This window comes from Cherax quadricarinatus, chromosome 12 (assembly GCF_038502225.1).
Source record: "Cherax quadricarinatus isolate ZL_2023a chromosome 12, ASM3850222v1, whole genome shotgun sequence".
In the NCBI taxonomy this organism is placed as follows: Eukaryota; Metazoa; Arthropoda; class Malacostraca; order Decapoda; family Parastacidae; genus Cherax; species Cherax quadricarinatus.
Window position 1 is genome coordinate 28,722,614 of NC_091303.1, and position 18,643 is coordinate 28,741,256.

General features: G+C 40.9%; 1 protein-coding gene across 1 annotated transcript in view; it reads right to left on the minus strand.

Moving 5' to 3' along the window:
- MED16 (mediator complex subunit 16) overlaps positions 1-18,643 on the minus strand; it is a 292,898-nt gene that overhangs the window by 155,561 nt on the left and 118,694 nt on the right. The window contains exon 12 of the mRNA XM_070084299.1: positions 12,341-12,483. Within this exon, the coding sequence (XP_069940400.1) occupies positions 12,341-12,483 (143 nt within the window). The remainder of the gene's footprint in view (positions 1-12,340; positions 12,484-18,643) is intronic.

The window sequence follows — 18,643 nt, forward strand, 5'->3', positions numbered from 1 at the left end:
CCTATCTTCCATAAGCCAACAACAGTCTTCAATAAAGGTATGTAATACTGATTTAATTCTTTATGTATTTACTTTATTTAGTTTTCATTGTTTTGTGTATGTAAAACTATAATTAATTTCTAAAAAAATGATTTTTTTTTGTGAATATTTTTGGGGGTCTGGAATGGATTAATTGTATTTACATTAATTCTTGTGGGAATAATTATTTTATTTATCAGCCATTCCGGTTTTAGGCCAGCCTTCTGGAACGGATTATGGCTGATAACTGAGGGTCCACTGTACCTGTGTAGTGTGACCTAAGTGTAAGTAGAAGTAGCAAGACATACCTGTTATCCAGCGTGTTTATGAGACAGAAAAAAGACACCAGCAATCCTAGCGTCACGTAAAACAGTTACAGGTTTCTGTTTCACAGTCACCTGGCAGGACGGTAGTACCTCCCTGGGTGGTTGCTGTCTACCAACCTATTACCTAAACTACTCCTAAACCACTCCTAACTACAAAATTTAAAACCCAATTCTCACACACACATAAAATTGGTGGAGGTAAAAGGGGTTTTATGGGTGAGGAGCTTGGACTACCAGCAAGCATGCATCAGCATGTTAGGAGTGAATAGAGACGAATGGTTTGTGGACCCAACGAGCTGTTGGAGTGCGAGCAGGGTAATATGTTTTTGAAGGGATTCAGGGAAACCAGTTAGCTGGACGAGTCCTGGAAGTGGTATGTGCAATTCCTGCATTTTAACCCTTCAACTGTCCAAATGTAGATCTACGTTTTCACTGCCAGCACACTGAATATTTTCAGGGTCCAAGGCCAAAATCTGAAGTGGTGCTCCAGTGTCCAAGAAATTTTGAAAAAAAAAAAAAATAAAAAAAAAAAAATAAATGATTTTTTCTTATAGAATTAAAGAGTATATTTTTGTGAAGGTAATAAGACAAAAAAAAAATTTCTGATCAGTACTTACCGAGATACAGTGCCGAGAAGTTGATCCCAAATGACGTAGTGGTGGCAACAGAGAGACCAATACTGTATATAATGTATATATATAAACTCACTGTATTGAACACAATAATCGCACTAAAGTTATTATCATATTATTGTTTACCACTGTTGTTTATTACAATAAACATGCACAAATCTTGTATAATACTAATGTTCTATCATATATTTACATATTTACAATCACTGGACATGGTTTTAGAACTGCTGGAGCTTGTGGAACTCCTTGAAACAAGGCACCATGCACAGAGGTACCTTACATTCCTCACACATAAACATAGAGTCTTTGCGTCTTTGTTGCCATCGTTTTGTTTGCGCACAGACAATGCCTCTCTTCTGAGCAAATTTCTTCTGAGTTGAAGGAAGCTGTATTATGAAATGATCACCTTCCCTCCTCAAATGTGTGGGTATATCCTGAGGAGTTCGAGGACCTTGTTGTATAGCAGGTGTTGTTACCTGGTACTTCATTATGAGTTGTCTGATAACAGACAAACAAAATTCACCATATGGTGGTCTGTTGCCAGTATTCATTTGGTACATATTATATGCAATGAGCATTGAAATGTCCATGAGATGGAAGAAAAGTTTCATGTACCACTTGTAACTTTTACGAACACAATCAACAAAACCAATCTGCATGTCACATTTGTCAACCAAGCGCATGTTTTGTGTATAATCAATCACTGTCACTGGTTTTCGAATACGTTCATTAGTCACTCGATCAACTTTGCCACTCTCTTGCATTTCATTATGGTGGATGGTTGTCAACAATGTGACATCTCGTTTGTCATGCCACCGTAATGCCATGATGTCACTGGCAGTAAACACCTGCATGTCATCACCACGAGCACCTGCGTTGAGCCTGGGCATATGTTTACGATTAGAACGCACTGTGCCACACACATGTGTCTGGTTCACTCGAAAGAAATCACTGAGTAATGGGCTTGTGTACCAGTTATCGGTATATAATGTATGCCCCTTACCAAGATAAGGTGCCATCATGCTTCTCACTACGTCACCTGAGATACCCAATAACATCTTGGTATCTTTCAATGTTTTACTTCCCGTGTATACAACAATATCCAATACCAGGCCACTGTCACAGTCACAGAGTACAAACAGTTTTATACCAAAGCGTTTCCTCTTGCTCGGTATATACTGCTTGAATGACAGCCTACCTTTGAACAAAATCAAAGACTCGTCAATTACAAGATTCTTGAATGGATAAAAGTACATGCTGAACTTTTGTTTGAGATACATAAAAACATTTCTAATCTGTCACTTCTGTCAGGCCTGGTTTTGTCAGAGAAGTGCAACATACATAAGAGTAAGATAAACCTGTTCACTGGTATGATTTCACTGAAGACCGGGCTAGAAATTAGCCAATCTGTGGACCAGTATGCTTTTATATTATGCTTATAGACATGAGGCATAAGCATTATTGTTGCAAAAAGCAAATACATTTCTGCAACAGTCATCTCTTTCCACCGGTGTAGTCTTGAGTGTGGTGATATGATCGTATTTGCCATGGTGTACTCAAAATACTTATTACTTTCCCTGACAATAATTTCCATCAATGGCTGGTCAAAGAATAATTCAAAGAATTCCAGTTCATTGGTCGTGGTTCCAAGGGGACAAGTAGGTAGAATTCCACTTTGAGAGTCATCAAAGTGGTGAGGCTTGGGAACAAAACTGGGATTTTGCTGCCAATCCCAGATACGGTTTGCTGGTGGATACTGGACATCATAGGCTGGTTGTGCGGGTAGTTGTGGTAGTGGTGGGCTAGTGGCTGACGCTCCGTTTTGTCCTTGAACTGTGGAGTCAGCAGCGTGGGTCCCAGGCTGGGCTGGTGAGTCACGCAAAGCCGTGGCACTACCATCACCACTACCACCACCTACTGATGCCTGTGGTCTATCCATGCCAAGTGTAGCCACATCATCTTCACTGTCACTATCTATACCTGGTGTAGGGCCACGGGATGTACTCCGTCCCCTGGGCACGGCATAGGGTACACTACCCAAGTGCATGCGGCGGCATACATACCGACACTTCACTGGTGAATATGATTCCTCACTGTCACTACTCGAATGATCGCCAAGAGCAATAAAATCACAATCACCGTCACTATCATCATCATTACTGAAGTCAGAGGCCTGGCCACGTGAAAATAATAGTTTTCTCTTGCGTTGAGGTACATCCGACCGTGACTGACGAGTGCCCACACCAGAGGTAGAAGGTTGAGGATCGTCAGGGTTTACTGCACTATTATCGATATCCTGGTCATTCCTTTCGGCCACTAACTGATCAAAGCCAAAGAATTCGTCTTCATTTCCACTTCCATCACTGTCAGAACTATCAGATAGGAAGAGGAGAGTCCCAATTTTCCTTGGAGTGAGAGCTGCCTTGCGACGAGGCATGGTGAACAAGGGTAACCAAGCCGGCGTTCCCACAATGCTATGTGGGCGCCTAGATTTTTTGTTTATGGCGCACACCCACCACGCAGACCCGTTCTCTCACATGTAGGCCTATGAGCATTTTCGTGCTAAATTTGACGGCGCTAGAATTTTGGCATAGATCTACGGTTTGGACACTCAACATGAAGCCATAGATCTACGGGACGGACCCTGAAAGGGTTAAAGAAGGCAATTTTCTGTGTAATAAGACAAAAAAAAATTTTTAGGATTGGTACTTTCTGAGATACAGTGGAACCTCTACTTACAAGTGTATCCACGTGCGAGTTTTTCCAGATACGAGCAGCTGCTCGGTCGATTTTTTGCTTTCAGACACAAGCAAAATTTCCAGATGCGAGCGGGCCTCAAGAGAGGTTAATTGCCACTGGTGAGGGGTCTCTTGCTCTTGATCTAGGGAATTGGATCTCAGTTGTTTGTTGGACTATCTTATTGAAACTTGGGCAATATATGACGAAAAGATGCTTCTCAACGTACACCAAAAATGAAATCGGACCATAAATAACGGAGTTCACTTCTCAGCCATTAGCCTCCCCTTAGCGGTATATTTTCGTATCGTTTTTATAGTTGTATTCTCGTTTTATTTGGTCTCATGTGATAGAATGGAAGATATACTACAATAATAAATATGATTTCAATTGGTTTCACGATGAAAAGTACCTTGAAATTGAGCTCAAAATAGCAGAAATGTTCAATTCTTTGGTGACATCAATGGTACACATCATGAGGTAGCAGTGGCAGACAACATGAAGCAGCAGTGGCAGACAACATGAAGCAGCAGTGGCAGACATCATGAGGTAGCAGTGGCAGACAACATGAAGCAGCAGTGGCAGACAACATGAAGCAGCAGTGGCAGACAACATGAAGCAGCAGTGGCAGACAACATGAAGCAGCAGTGGCAGACAACATGAAGCAGCAGTGGCAGACAACATGAAGCAGCAGTGGCAGACAACATGAAGCAGCAGTGACAGACAACATGAAGCAGCAGTGGCAGACATCATGAAGCAGCAGTGGCAGACAACATGAAGCAGCAGTGGCAGACAACATGAAGCAGCAGTGGCAGACAACATGAAGCAGCAGTGGCAGACATCATGAAGCAGCAGTGGCAGACATCATGAAGCAGCAGTGGCAGACAACATGAAGCAGCAGTGGCAGACAACATGAAGCAGCAGTGGCAGACAACATGAAGCAGCAGTGGCAGACAACATGAAGCAGCAGTGGCAAAGTGTAGCATTAAGAGTGTAGCAATTAAGTGTAGCATTAAGAGTGTAGCAATTAAGTGTAGCATTAAGAGTGTAGCAATTAAGTGAAGCATTAAGAGTGTAGCAATTAAGTGAAGCATTAAGAGTGTAGCAATTAAGTGAAGCATTAAGAGTGTAGCAATTAAGTGAAGCATTAAGAGTGTAGCAATTAAGTGAAGCATTAAGAGTGTAGCAATTAAGTGAAGCATTAAGAGTGTAGCAATTAAGTGAAGCATTAAGAGTGTAGCAATTAAGTGAAGCATTAAGAGTGTAGCAATTAAGTGAAGCATTAAGAGTGTAGCAATTAAGTGAAGCATTAAGAGTGTAGCAATTAAGTGAAGCATTAAGAGTGTAGCAATTAAGTGAAGCATTAAGAGTGTAGCAATTAAGTGAAGCATTAAGAGTGTATCAATTAAGTGAAGCATTAAGAGTGTAGCAATTAAGTGAAGCATTAAGAGTGTATCAATTAAGTGAAGCATTAAGAGTGTAGCAATTAAGTGAAGCATTAAGAGTGTATCAATTAAGTGAAGCATTAAGAGTGTAGCAATTAAGTGAAGCATTAAGAGTGTATCAATTAAGTGAAGCATTAAGAGTGTAGCAATTAAGTGAAGCATTAAGAGTGTAGCAATTAAGTGAGGCATTAAGAGTGTAGCAATTAAGTGAAGCATTAAGAGTGTAGCAATTAAGTGAAGCATTAAGAGTGTAGCACTTATAAGTCACTCTGTCTGACTTTTTGGGTAATTCTAGGTTCTCTACACATGTAGTCAGGAGCAGGAATGGCCACTGTGGTGGCCCTATAAACTCCAACAACAATGGCTGCTGTCACCACCACTAGCCACATACCTAATCACATGTATTTTATTCATTCTAGTGTATATATCATGTTTCTATGTTATTAATATTGTTTATTATGTCATATTACATGAATTGTGATAGATAAATAAGCTGTAGGGTTGATATTAGAGAAATTATTAAAGTATTTTCTCATGCCTGGAATTCCACTGGAAGGAATTAATTCCATTTCAATTAATTTAAATGAGGAAAATTGACTCTGCAAACGAGCAAATCCAGTTGCGAGCAAGGTCATGGAACGGATTAAACTCGTAAGTAGAGGTTCCACTGTATAAGACCACGAAGTTAGTGCTGGATACTCACTTGATGGCAACATCGAGTCCTGCCTCTTGCAGAAGTGTTGCCGATATACATACTACCTTTTTTCTTGTTTTTATTTTAATTTATATAATTTTTATGTTCTGATAATTACAATTTATACTAGTTTTTGTGATTTCAGGCTAATCTTTGTTCTGACACTGAAATAGTACTCAAATAGTCACAAATGCATTGACAGGTGAACATTTTCACCTGCCTTGGTCATTTACTATTATCAAGAAATACATACAAAGTATTTATAGGTCTCAGCAATGTTTTAGACATGCTGGAGTATATATGAAACTCCATGAAGCATGGTGTTAAGACGAGTGTCACTAAACTGCTAATAGTGCAGCAGTGGAGTGACACTTGAACGTGCACTGCTCTAGGGAACCCTGGTTTTATTTGTTTTCATTGTTACACACAAACATATCAGTCTATCTGTCTGTCTGCCTGTCTATCTGTCTGTCTGTCTATCTGTCTGTCTGAGCAAGTAAAAATGTGTATTATTTGCCAGTCATGCTTGTTATGCCTTATATCTACAAGCACTGTATAGCACTTAGCCTAGAATTTTTAGGTTATCCTAGGTAATTTACACTATGTATAATAACTGTACAGTGGACCCCCGACGTATGATGTCCCCAACCTATGTTAAAACCGACCTATGATGCTTTTCAGGGTAAAAATTTGACCCCGACATACAATGAAAAACTCAACCTATATCGGGTACAGTGTCCATCCGCCTGAGCGTGCCTCAGCTGGCCTGTCTTCAGTTAGTGTGCCAATGTTTACAAGCCAGAGTGGTCGCTCCCACACATTCATTTGGAATATTTTGTATTATTCCAGTGTTTTTAGTGCTTCTAACTGCTAAATAAGCCACCATGAGCCCAAAGAAAGATTCTAGTGCCAACCCTGTGGTAAAAAGGGTGAGAAATATTATCATACTATTGTGCCATGGTCAGCTGCTGCTGCTGCTGCTGTAGCACTGTCAGCTGCTGCTGCTGCTGTAGCACCATCAGCTGCTGCTGCTGCTGTAGCACCATCAGCTGCTGCTGCTGCTGTAGCACCGTCAGCTGCTGCTGCTGCTATAGCACCGTCAGCTGCTGCTGCTGCTATAGCACCATCAGCTGCTGCTGCTGCTGCTGCTGTAGCACTGTCAGCTGCTGCTGCAGCACCATCAGCTGCTGCTGCTGCTCTTGTAGCACCGTCAGCTGCTGCTGCTGCTGTAGCACCGTCAGCTGCTGCTGCTGCTGCTGTAGCACTATTGTTGGTGTGGCTTATCGAGAATACTGAGAAACAATTAAACCCAGAGGGTTAGCCACCCAGGATAACCCAAAAAAGTCAGTGTGTCATCAAGGACTGTCTAACTTATTTCCATTGGGGTCCTTAATCTTGTCTCCCAGGATGCGACCCACACCAGTCGACTAGTAACACCCAGGTGAACAGGAAAAAATGCCTGGGACTAGTGCTCATATTGGTGAATTTAAGGCCAGCAAAGGTTGGTTTGAGAGATTTAAGAATCATAGTGGCATGCACAGTGTGATAAGGCCTGTTCTGAAAGAAAATGCCAAACAGGACCTACATTACTCAGGAGGGAAAGGCACTCCCAGGACACAGTGTCTCATCAATAACTGCTGCATCTTCAATAAAGTTAAGTGTCATTTATTCTTCATTTAGTATAGTAGTACATGCACAATATATATTGTGCATGTACTACTCTACAACTGTGCATGTATCCTTCTTTTTGTGTGTAGGAAAATGTATATTTCATGTGATAAAATTTTTTTTTTTTCATACTTTTGGGTGTCTTGCATGGATTAATTTCATTTCCACTATTTCTCATGGGGAAAATTAATTCAACTTGCGATAATTTCGTCTTACGATGAGCTCTCAGGAACGGATTAATATTGTAAGTCAGGGGTCCACTGTATTTATGTGTACCTGTGAGAGACAGAGACAGACAGAGATATAGACAGACAGATATAGACAGACAGATACAGACAGAGACACAGCCAAAGCCAGTCAGCCAGCTAGCCAGCCAGCCAGCCAGCCAGCCAGCCAGCCAGTTGTCCACCCAGCCAGCCAGCCGCCCACCCAGCCGACCGGCCAGCTAGCCAGCCAGCCTGCTGAATACGTATTACACATGTTCTAGAATCGTTTCTCTCTACTTAGGGCATAGGTTACAGGACATTCTGGCAGGATGACACTACTAGTGGTATCAGAAATGAAAGGATGTTGCACAAATGTTGCACATGGGTTATTATCGAGGTTTCTGATATTTTCTTGACCACTTGTGGCCACATTCATCTCAAAGCCACTAAACTCTGGGTCATCAACAACACCATCTAGCCCAAGAGTGCAACTAAATTTAAACAATCCTTGGAAGCAGAGTGGAAGAGAAGCTCTGTGAGGTAACAGGAAGTCTCATCCTCTAGCAAAATCTGAGTCAACCACTGAACAACTGACACAAGTCTCATTAATCCGACAGGTTCAACGAGTGGGGTAAGAATAAGTGTCATCCTCAGGAAGACGCAAAAAACATGAAGGATAAATGAATCACAAACGATATCCCCAAAGTTGTCCAGGTATGAGACAGAAGGGAAGCTGGTTGAAAAATAATAATCCCATACATCTTAACCCTTTTAGAGTTGGTCCCATGGTACTTCAGTTTTGAAGCCAGGATTGGTCCCATAGTTCTACGCCACGAGCTTAGCTCACTCAAATAAGCTGTGAGCGGTAAATTTAGGCCTAGATATGAGACACTGGGTTTATGCAGTAAGTGTGCATCATATAAAAAAATCCTGCAGCACGCAGTTCATAATGGAGAAAAAACTGGGACTGTGCTTTTGGTTTAACACAGTGAAATTTCATATGCTTTCATGGTAGTATTAGTGGTTTCTTGGTCTCATTTGATAGAACGGAAGATATACTACAGAGATAGAGGTGATTTTGATAGGTTTCAGAATTGAAAGTAGCTTGAAATTGTGCTCATATTAGCAAAAATGTTCAATTTTTGCTGATATTCCTGAGTACATGATGTCACTTGCCCAATACACGTCCAAATGGCAGTCTAATATGCATTTAGGAATGCACTGACGTTTTTTATACAATTATTACAACAATGCAGTAGTCTGCATAATGGTATATCTTCTATTTTTTGTGTTAATAAAAATTCAAAATGGAAAGCAAGCATAATATAGGAGAAGCCTGGGGACATACCTGACAAACAGAGGAAATGTTTTTTTAGTGTCAGGAGTGTCGACATTGCTTAATCTGGACCCTATTTTTAAACTCAGTTTTTTAAATTTATTTGAAATTGACCAAATTACCAAATTCTAATCACTTTATTGGATAGTTGAAATTGGTAAATAGGCAGTTTCTTGTACTCAGTCAACAGAATAGAAGGAATACTAGTGAAACAGCTATGAGTTTGGTCAAGTGGAAAAATGGAATTAGCCAAAAATAGGGCTTAAAGTGGGTGAAACTGCTGATGTATAAATATTGCTGAGATTGCTAACTTTGCAAGAGCGTAATTCCATAAGTTTTCCATCATTACCTTCAGAAGAAAGATGCTCTATCATTTCATTTTTTTTTTTTAAATTCTTCGACCCTGAGAGCAAGTTTGAGATCAGGGGTCTCGACCCTGAAAGGGTTAATGATGTAGCTTTGCCCATTAAGATTTGACACAGACCCAGTATGACTCCTTAAACTAGTAGAATGCTTTAGTCATGAAGCTGGATGGAACCAACTCTAAAGTCTTAACCCTTTGACTGTCACAGGCCCCTTTCTAAAACTGTCATTCTATGTCGCAAAATTTTTGGAAAAATAAAAAATTTATTTTTCTTTTGAAATGATAATCTTTTCCCGATGGTAATGACACCAAAAGTACGAAATTTGGTCGAAAACTCACAGAATTATGCTCCCGCGAAGTTAGTGGTCTCGGCGACATACATGCATCAGTGATTTCGCCGACTTTGAGCCTCATTTTTGGCCAATTCCATTGCTCCGGTTGACCAAACTCATAGCTATTTCTTTAGAACTCCATTTTTTCTATCAACTGAGTACAAGAAACCGCCCATTTACCAATTTTTTACAATTGTTTACAAGCCAGCCACCGCGGTCGCATCCAAACATACAATCGGAACATTTCATATTATCACAGCGTTTTAAGTGATTGCACCTGCAAAATAAAGTCACCATGGGTCCCAAGAAAACTTCTAGTGCCAACCCTACAGCAAAAAGGGTGAGAATCACTATGGATATGAAGAAAGAGATCATTGCTAAGTATGAAAGCGGAGTGCGTGTCTCCGAGCTGGCCAGGTTGTGCACAAAACCCCAATCAACCATCGCTACTATTGTGGCCAAGAAAACGGCAATCAAGGAAGCTGTTCTTGCCAAAGGTGCAACTATGTTTTTGAAACTGAGATCGCAAGTGATAGAAGATGTTGAGAGACTGTTATTAGTGTCAATAAACGAAAAATAGATAGCAGGAGATAGCATCTCTCAAGCGATCATATGTGAAAAGGCTAGGAAGTTGCATGACGATTTAATTAAAAAAATGCTTGCAACTAGTGGTGACTAGTGGTGAATTTAAGGCCAGTAAAGGTTGGTTTGAGAGATTTAAGAATCGTAGTGGCATACATAGTGTGATAAGGCATGGTGAGGCTGAAAAATATGTGCAGGAATTCAAGGAGTACATAGACAGTGAAGGATTGAAACCTGAACAAGTGTTTAATTGTGATGAAACAGGCCTGTTTTGGAAGAAAATGCCAAGCAGGACCTACATTACTCAGGAGGAAAAGGCACTCCCAGTACATAAGCCTATGAAAGACAGGCTTACTCTGTTGATGTGTGCTAATGCTAGTGGTGATTGCAAAGTGAAGCCTTTATTGGTGTATCACTCTGAAACTCCCAGAGTGTTCAGGAAAAACAATGTCCTCAAGGCTAATTTGTGTGTGCTGTGGAGGGCAAACAGTAAGGCATGGGTCACTAGGGACTTTTTCTATGACTGGTTACACCATGCATTTGCCCCCACTGTCAAAAATTACCTCCTGGAAAATAAATTGGACCTTAAGTGCCTCCTGGTATTAGACAATGCTCCTGATCATCCTTCAGACTTGGCAGAGTGACTTTCTGGGGACATGAGCTTCATCAAGGTCAAGTTTTTGCCTCCTAATACCACTCCTCTCCTGCAGCCCATGGACCACCAGGTCATTGCAAACTTCAAAAAACTCTACACAAAAGCTATGTTTGAAAGGTGCTTTGTAGTGACCTCAGAAACTCAATTGACTCTAAGAGAGTTTTGGAGAGATTACTTTAGCATCCTCAATTGTGTAAACATTATAGGTAAGGCTTGGGAGGAAGTGACTAAGAGGACCTTGAACTCTGCTTGGAAGAAACTGTGGCCAGAATGTGTAGACAACAGGGATTTTGAAGGATTTGAGACTAACCCTGAGAAGCCTATGCCAGTTGTGGAATCAATTGTGGCATTGGGGAAGTCCTTGGGGTTGGAGGTTAGTGGGGAGGATGTGGAAGAGTTGGTGGAGGAGGACAATGAAGAACTAACCACTGATGAGCTACAAGATCATCTTCAACAGCAAGAGGCCAGACGTGAGGAAACTGCTCCGGAGGAGGGGATAGAGAAATTGAAGAAGTTGTCTACTTCAAAGATTAAAGAAATGTGTGCAATGTGGCTTAAAGTGCAAACCTTTTTTGATGAAAATCACCCTCACACAGCTATTGTAAGCCGTGCTGGTGACTATTACACTGACAATGTTGTGAAACACTTTAGAAATGTCATAAAGGAACGGGAGGTACAGGCCTCTATGGACAGATATGTTGTGCGGCAGAAGTCCAGTGACTCTCAAGCTGGTCCTAGTGGCATTAAAAGAAGAAGGGAAGTAACCCTGGAAAAGGACTTGCCACCTCATGTCCTAATGGAAGGGGATTCCCCTTCTAAACACTAACACCATCCACACTCTTCCCTCCTCCCATCCCATGAATCATCACCAGATCTTCAATAAAGGTAAGTGTCATGTAATTGTGTATGTCTTCTTCAGTTTGTGTATATTAAAATTAATATTTCATGTGGTAAAGAATTTTTTTTTCAATACTTTGGGGTGTCAGAAACGGATTAATTTGATTTCCATTATTTCTTATGGGGAAAATTAACTCGACTAATGATTATTTCGACTAACGATGAGCTCTCAGGAACGAATTAATATCGTTGGTTGAGGGTCCACTGTACAGTGGATCCCCTGTTTACGATATTATTTCATTCCAGACGTATGTTCAGGTGCCAGTACTGATCGAATTTGTTCCCATAAGGAATACTGTGAATCAGATTAGTCCATTTCAGACCCCCAAACATACACATACAAATGCACTTACATAAATACACTTACATAACTGGTCGCATTGAGAGCTGATCATAAACCGGGGGTCCACTGTATTTCCATTTTTACACATACTAGCAAAAGCACTTACCCTGTACAGATGCACTTATATTTTTATCTGCAGAAGCAACATCACAAGTAACAGGCCGAAGGGACCTAAATAGTTGTTGTGTTGCAGTCAGCTGTGCTTGTAGTCGTGCTTCTATAGCTTTTTGCTGCTGACTTCCAAGTAGTCTGTCACAGAACAAAGAAACAAGACTAAAAAACTGTTTAACCAACATGTCTCTCTACCAATATAATTTTGAAACTTTACAGAATAGTCATTAAAGAGAGTGTTATGGGGCTATAGGACCCAACATGTATTTATAAGTAACAGTTACTCTGGAATACCTAATTATATTGAATTGATGGGGACTCAGTTCTAAATGTCATAAGGGCTGATCACCCTTAGGACTGAGAGGCAGCTGGGTCAAGCCTTTTTCTCAATATAATAGGTTATACTATAGACACACAAACACACAATTTAAATAAGAAGTCTGTAAAGTTGTATTTGTTTTTGTAAAAGTAAAATTAAGGTGTGGTAGAATTGTGGTAACTGGAGAATTGTGCTTGGCAACAGTCTTTTGTTTTTGGTGGGTGTGGGAGGAGCTTAGCTAGGCTCCTCCCCCTCCCTCCCTCTCTCTCTCTCTCTCTCTCTGTTTTTGGTTGACATGAAGGTGGAAGGACCTCTGGGTCCTTCTTTCTATCTTTTTGGGGCATGTGTGCTCCAGGGGTGAGTTTTTGTAACTTAAGTTGTGGCCACCATACCCAGGGTGACTAAAGTGTGTCAAAACACTGGTTAGCCCAGAGTTAGTCAAGAAGAGAGAAGGACAAAGTTGCTGAGATGCACCATGTGGGAGAACAGCTATGGAGTGTGTAGATTTTTGTTTTGAAAATGTGAGGCTGTAATTGTATCTTCTGTACATATCTATTTAGAATACAGTTATATTTTTATAGTAGTAGTTTAAATAACCTGTGAAGAGGGCTGGTGAAAGGATATCAGAGACACTCAAGATGATCAGCCATGATGTAAGTATTACCCCTAGACAGATAAGGCCATTAAGTAAAAAGCTACCCCACACTAGAACATGTAGTGAGAACCTTACTATCAAAGTAATAAGGGACATACCAACGTAACATGGGAGCTTGACCGGGAGAGTTATTTGACTGCTAAAATAACTCAAAACATTCTTTGAACTATATGTACTGGTATGGGGTAACAACAGTTGCATGTTTCTGGTAGGAGAAGATTTACCAAGGTGGTGTCAGTGGAAGTGTTGTTTTCATATATTAGTTTACAGGTTGTTTTTCTCCTAAGGTGGGAGAAAGGTTGAGTAACACATTTTTGTTGTGGTTATGGTAAGTGCTATGTGCATAGTTTACATTCAATTTGTGTTATTTTATGTGCCTGTGGGAAAACTTTGTCCACTGATACTGTAAGAGGGAAGCAAGTGTTTAAAGATAAAGCTATGTCAGAAGTTGAGTCTTTCAACTTTTCAGGCTTCAGGGAGGAAGGTAATAATTCATCAGTAAACATGCCTGTTAACAGTGAACATGAGGGATCACCTACTCCAGGTGATATAGAAATGGAGAGAATGAGACTTAAATTAGTTGTGCTAGAGGCTCAAATGAACTTAATGAAAGCTAAGGAGGAAGAACGTCAAAGGTTAAGAGGTTCAGAACAAGAGCCTGAGCAGTACTTTAACATAACTAAAGCTGCAAATTTTGTCCCTAAGTTTACAGAGAGTGACCCAGATAGATATTTTTCTTTTTTTGAGAAGACTGCTTTGGAGCAAGGATGGCCCAAACAGAAGTGGGCTACCCTAGTTCGCACACAACTTGTGGGTAAAGGATTCCAGAGAGTAGAGACTCTGGAGGGGAAAAAATTTTCTGATTATGATAAGATTAAAGAGGAAGTATTGCTTGCATACCAAATGATACCTGAGAAATATAGACAAAAGTTCAGGAATCAAAAATTTTGGGATGGGCAGACCTTAACTGAGTTTGGGAATGAGAAACTGTTCCTTTTTGAGAAATGGGTTTGTTCTAAAGGAGTAATAAGACTATAACAAATTAGTAGATCTGATGGTTCATGAGGAATTGTACAATACAATCCCTGTTGACCTCAGAGAATATTTGGAGGACAAAAACCCAGATAATCTTTCAGAAGCACTGGATCTAGGTGACCGATTCTTGGCTCACAGGGAATTGGTAAGTAAAAACAGTCATGCTCCTTCTGAAAATTTCCCCACTCGTTCTAAACCTTATTCCAAGTCCTATGGTCATAAAGGTAAGTGGGGCAAGAATTTTCAGGGACAAATGAAGGCTGAGGCACCCTCTAAAATAGAAAGAAAAGGTAAGTCAGCTGGAGCTTAAAGTTTACCTAGACAATCAGATAATTTTTCAGGTCCTCGAGTAAACAGTACCAGTCCTACACCAAATGGTAAAAATACCTTTAAGAGTTATGCCTGTTACTACTGTAACAAAACTGGACACACACAAAAGTTTTGCTGGTCAAGGTGGCGAGATCAGGAAAGGGAGGAACCACCCCAGAGGACTCTAACTGCAGACACACATCCAGTTGCCTGTATTTGGTCTTCAAAGCAAGGTGAGGAGGTACCTTTGGGTCTAGACCCCAGGATGCAGGTATTTTCTAGTAGTCCACAGTTGCTTTGCATAAGGATGTGGGTAGGGTTGAGAACATACTGTCCTTGAGAGATGGATGTAGCACCTACTCCTTGCTACATGCTGGAGTGCTGCCAGTGTCTAAGGATACCTATACTGGAGTAGATATATTATTGAAGGGTATTACAGGTTCACCCATAAGAACACCTGTACACAAATTATGGGTAGAATCTGCATACCAAGTTGGCTATCTCCCTGTAGGTATTTCAGATGAAATTCCCTTCGAAGGGGTTAACCTCTTGTTGGGAAACAACGTTATGGGTCTGTTAGACAGTGAAGAACCACTAGTATGGGGGCAACCAGACCCCAAAGTTTGGGAGAAGAAGGCTAGGGAGACCCTGCCAGACCTTTTCCCTGTTGGTGCCATCACAAGAAGTATGTCTCGTGACCAGGATACCAAGGGTAATCCTTGTATTTCTCATGAGGATGGTGAGGACTTAGGTTTGGAAACTCTATTTTCTGATGTTGAACTGCAGTCAACTAAAGAAAAGGATACCACAACCCGAGCTGAGCCTAATCAGTGCAGAGATCAGGTAAGTAGTGTGAGGGAGACTGGGCCTACTATGATGCAGTTAATTGCTGCACAGGGGTGTGATGACACACTTAAGTCGATCAGAGCCTCAGCTGTGACTGAGGAGGAATCTTTACGTTTAAATAAATGCTTCTATTTCAGGAAAGGTATACTAATGAAGAAGGCACCTTCGGTTGCAGTACCAGTAGAAGGAGAGCCAAGTTTTTGTCACCAGGTCGTGGTGCCTGAGCCTTATATAAACCATGTTCTTAGCTTAGTGCATGACACACCTCTAGGTGGACACCTAGGTATTGCTAAAACAGTATCCAGGGTTTCCAGGCACTTCTTCCGGCCTCGGCTGTGGGAGACGGTGGGAGATTATATAAAGACCTGTCATGCCTGCCAAATTATAAGGAAACCTAATCAAAGCATTAAACCTGTTCCCCTTCAGCCTATATCAGCATCAGGTGAACCCTTCAGCAAGCTGGTAGTGGATGTCGTTGGCCCACTCCCAAGGACTAGAATGGGAAATAATTATTTACTAACAATAATTTGCTCCACTACCAGGTATCCAGAAGCAATCCCTCTATGCAAGATAACAGCTCGAGTGGTCTTAAGGGCTTTGATGAAGTTCTTTTCCCATGTTGGCTTTCCTCGGGAGGTACAAACAGATCAAGGGTCTAACTTTACCTCGAAATTATTTAGGAATGTGTTAAAGGGGTTAGATGTACAGCCCAAATTTTCAACTGCCTATCACCCTCAGTCTCAGGGAGTAGTAGAGAGACTTCATCAAACTCTTAAGACAATGATGCGAGCTTATTGTATGAATAACACTAGTGATTGGGATGAGGGTATCCCCTTTCTCTTGTTTGCCATGCGGGAAAGCACCCAAGAATCTCTCAGTTTCAGCCCTTTCGAGCTTGTCTATGGTCATCCAGTGAGGGGACCACTGACTATTCTCAAGGAGCATTGGCTGGGCGGTGAAAATGAGGCTTCCCCGCCAGAAGATGTTCTCTTTTTCAGGAAACGATTGGACCAGGCGAGACAGATGGCAGCAGATAACCTCAAAGCTAGTCAGAGGGCCATGAAGCAGCGGTACGACCAAAGGGCAGCTCCTCGCTCCTTCAGTGTTGGAGAGGAAGTGTTAGCTTTGGAGCCGGTTCCGGGACATGCCTTGGCTGCACGATTTGATGGACCCTTTGTCATCACAGGCAGGTCTGGCCCCAATTATGTAATTAAGATGCCTGGCCGTCGCAAATCAGAAAGGACTGTGCACATTAACAGGTTGAAAAAATACCATTCTAGGGCAGGAGTTGCCGCCATTCAAGTTGAGTGTGACGATACTGAAAAACTTCCTGTAACAACAGAAGTAAGGCTGTGCAATTCAGCCATCTTGCAAAATCCCTTGGCAGTCTTCAAGCTGGCACTGGACAAGCACCTAAAGTCGGTTCCTGATCAGCCGGGCTGTGGCTCGTACGTTGGTTTGCGTGCAGCCAGCAGTAACAGCCTGGTTGATCAGGCTCTGATCCACCAGGAGGCCTGGTCACAGACCGGGCTGTGGGGGCGTTGACCCCCAGAACTCTCTCCAGGTAAACTCCAGGTAAACACATGAAGGGACTCATGGGGGATATGCCACCCTTTGTATATAACACACTACAGAGGAATTTCAGAAGACAACTTTGGGTTTGTTATCTGTTAAAGAGTTTCTGGAAACTGAAACCAGGCTTCCAAAGTTGGAGATGAAACAGGCTTAAGAATTATTAAGAAGGGAATGTACGAAAGTACAGTACGGGTCCTCCATCACAAATCCGGCATCATTGGGACCTGTAGTGTACCGGATTACTGAGTTTGCCGAATTATAGAGTGGTTAGGTTAGAATACACATAATAAAATTAACCAACTTGACTTATACAGTACATTGAACATCGGCAAAAATCAAACATTTCCGCTACTTTGAGCTCAATTTCAAGGTACTTTTCGTCATGAAAGCAATCAAAATCATGTCTTTTTCTGTAATATATCTTCCATTCTATCAAATGAGTCCAAAAAAATGAGAATACAACCATAAAAACCATACGAAAATATACTGCAAAGAGGCAGCTAATGGCTGAGAAGTTAACTCCCTTATTTATCGTCCGTCTTTTTTATTTTTGTTGTACGTTAAGAAGCATCTTTCCATCACACATTGCCCAAGTTTCAATGAGATAGCCCAACAAACAGCCGAGAAAAGAAAAATATTTACCAAAAATCATATATGGCAAGCCCAAGCCAGGTACTAGAAATAAATCACTTTATCTGACTTTTCTGGGTTATCCTAGGTTCTCTATACATACACTGCTATGTATGATAATCAATGTAACTGTATTTGTGTATACCTGAATAAACTTATTTACTTCTAGTCTGTCAACTGAGTACAAGAAACCGCCCATTCACTTATTTCAACTACCCAATAAAGTGGTCCGAAAATGGCAATTTGGCCGATTTCACACAAATTTCAACAGATGCCAATTTCAAAATAGGATCCAGAATAAACAATGCAGACATTCCTGGCACGGCACTAAAATAACATTTTCTCTGTTAATTAGTCACGGCTACAGGCCCCTCTTATATTACTCTTGCTTTTCATTTGGAATTTTTATTCACAAAAAAACAGAAGATTTACTGTTATGCAGACTGCTGCATTATTGTAATAATTGTATAAATAATGTCAAGCTGTTCTTGACTCCGTACTGGAATTTACACTGGCAGGCAGACAGGCATTGGACGGTGATGTCATTTGTTTACTCTTGAGCTTCGCTGAAGAACAGAACATTTTCGCTACTGTGAACGCAATTTCAAGGTACTTTTAGTCATGAAAGCAATCAAAATCATATCTATTTCTGTAATATATCTTTCATTCTATCAAATGAGACCGAAAAAATGAGAATATAACCATAACAATCATACAAAAATATATCGCTAAGCGGCCGCTAATGGCTGAGAAGTGAACTCCGCTATTTATGGTCTGATTTCTTTCATTTTTGGTGTATGTGAAGAAGTATCTTTCCATCATACATTGCCCAAGTTTGAATAAGATAACCCAACAAACAACTGAGAAAATAATATAAAAATAATAATGATAATAATAATAATAATAATAATAATAATAATAATAATAAT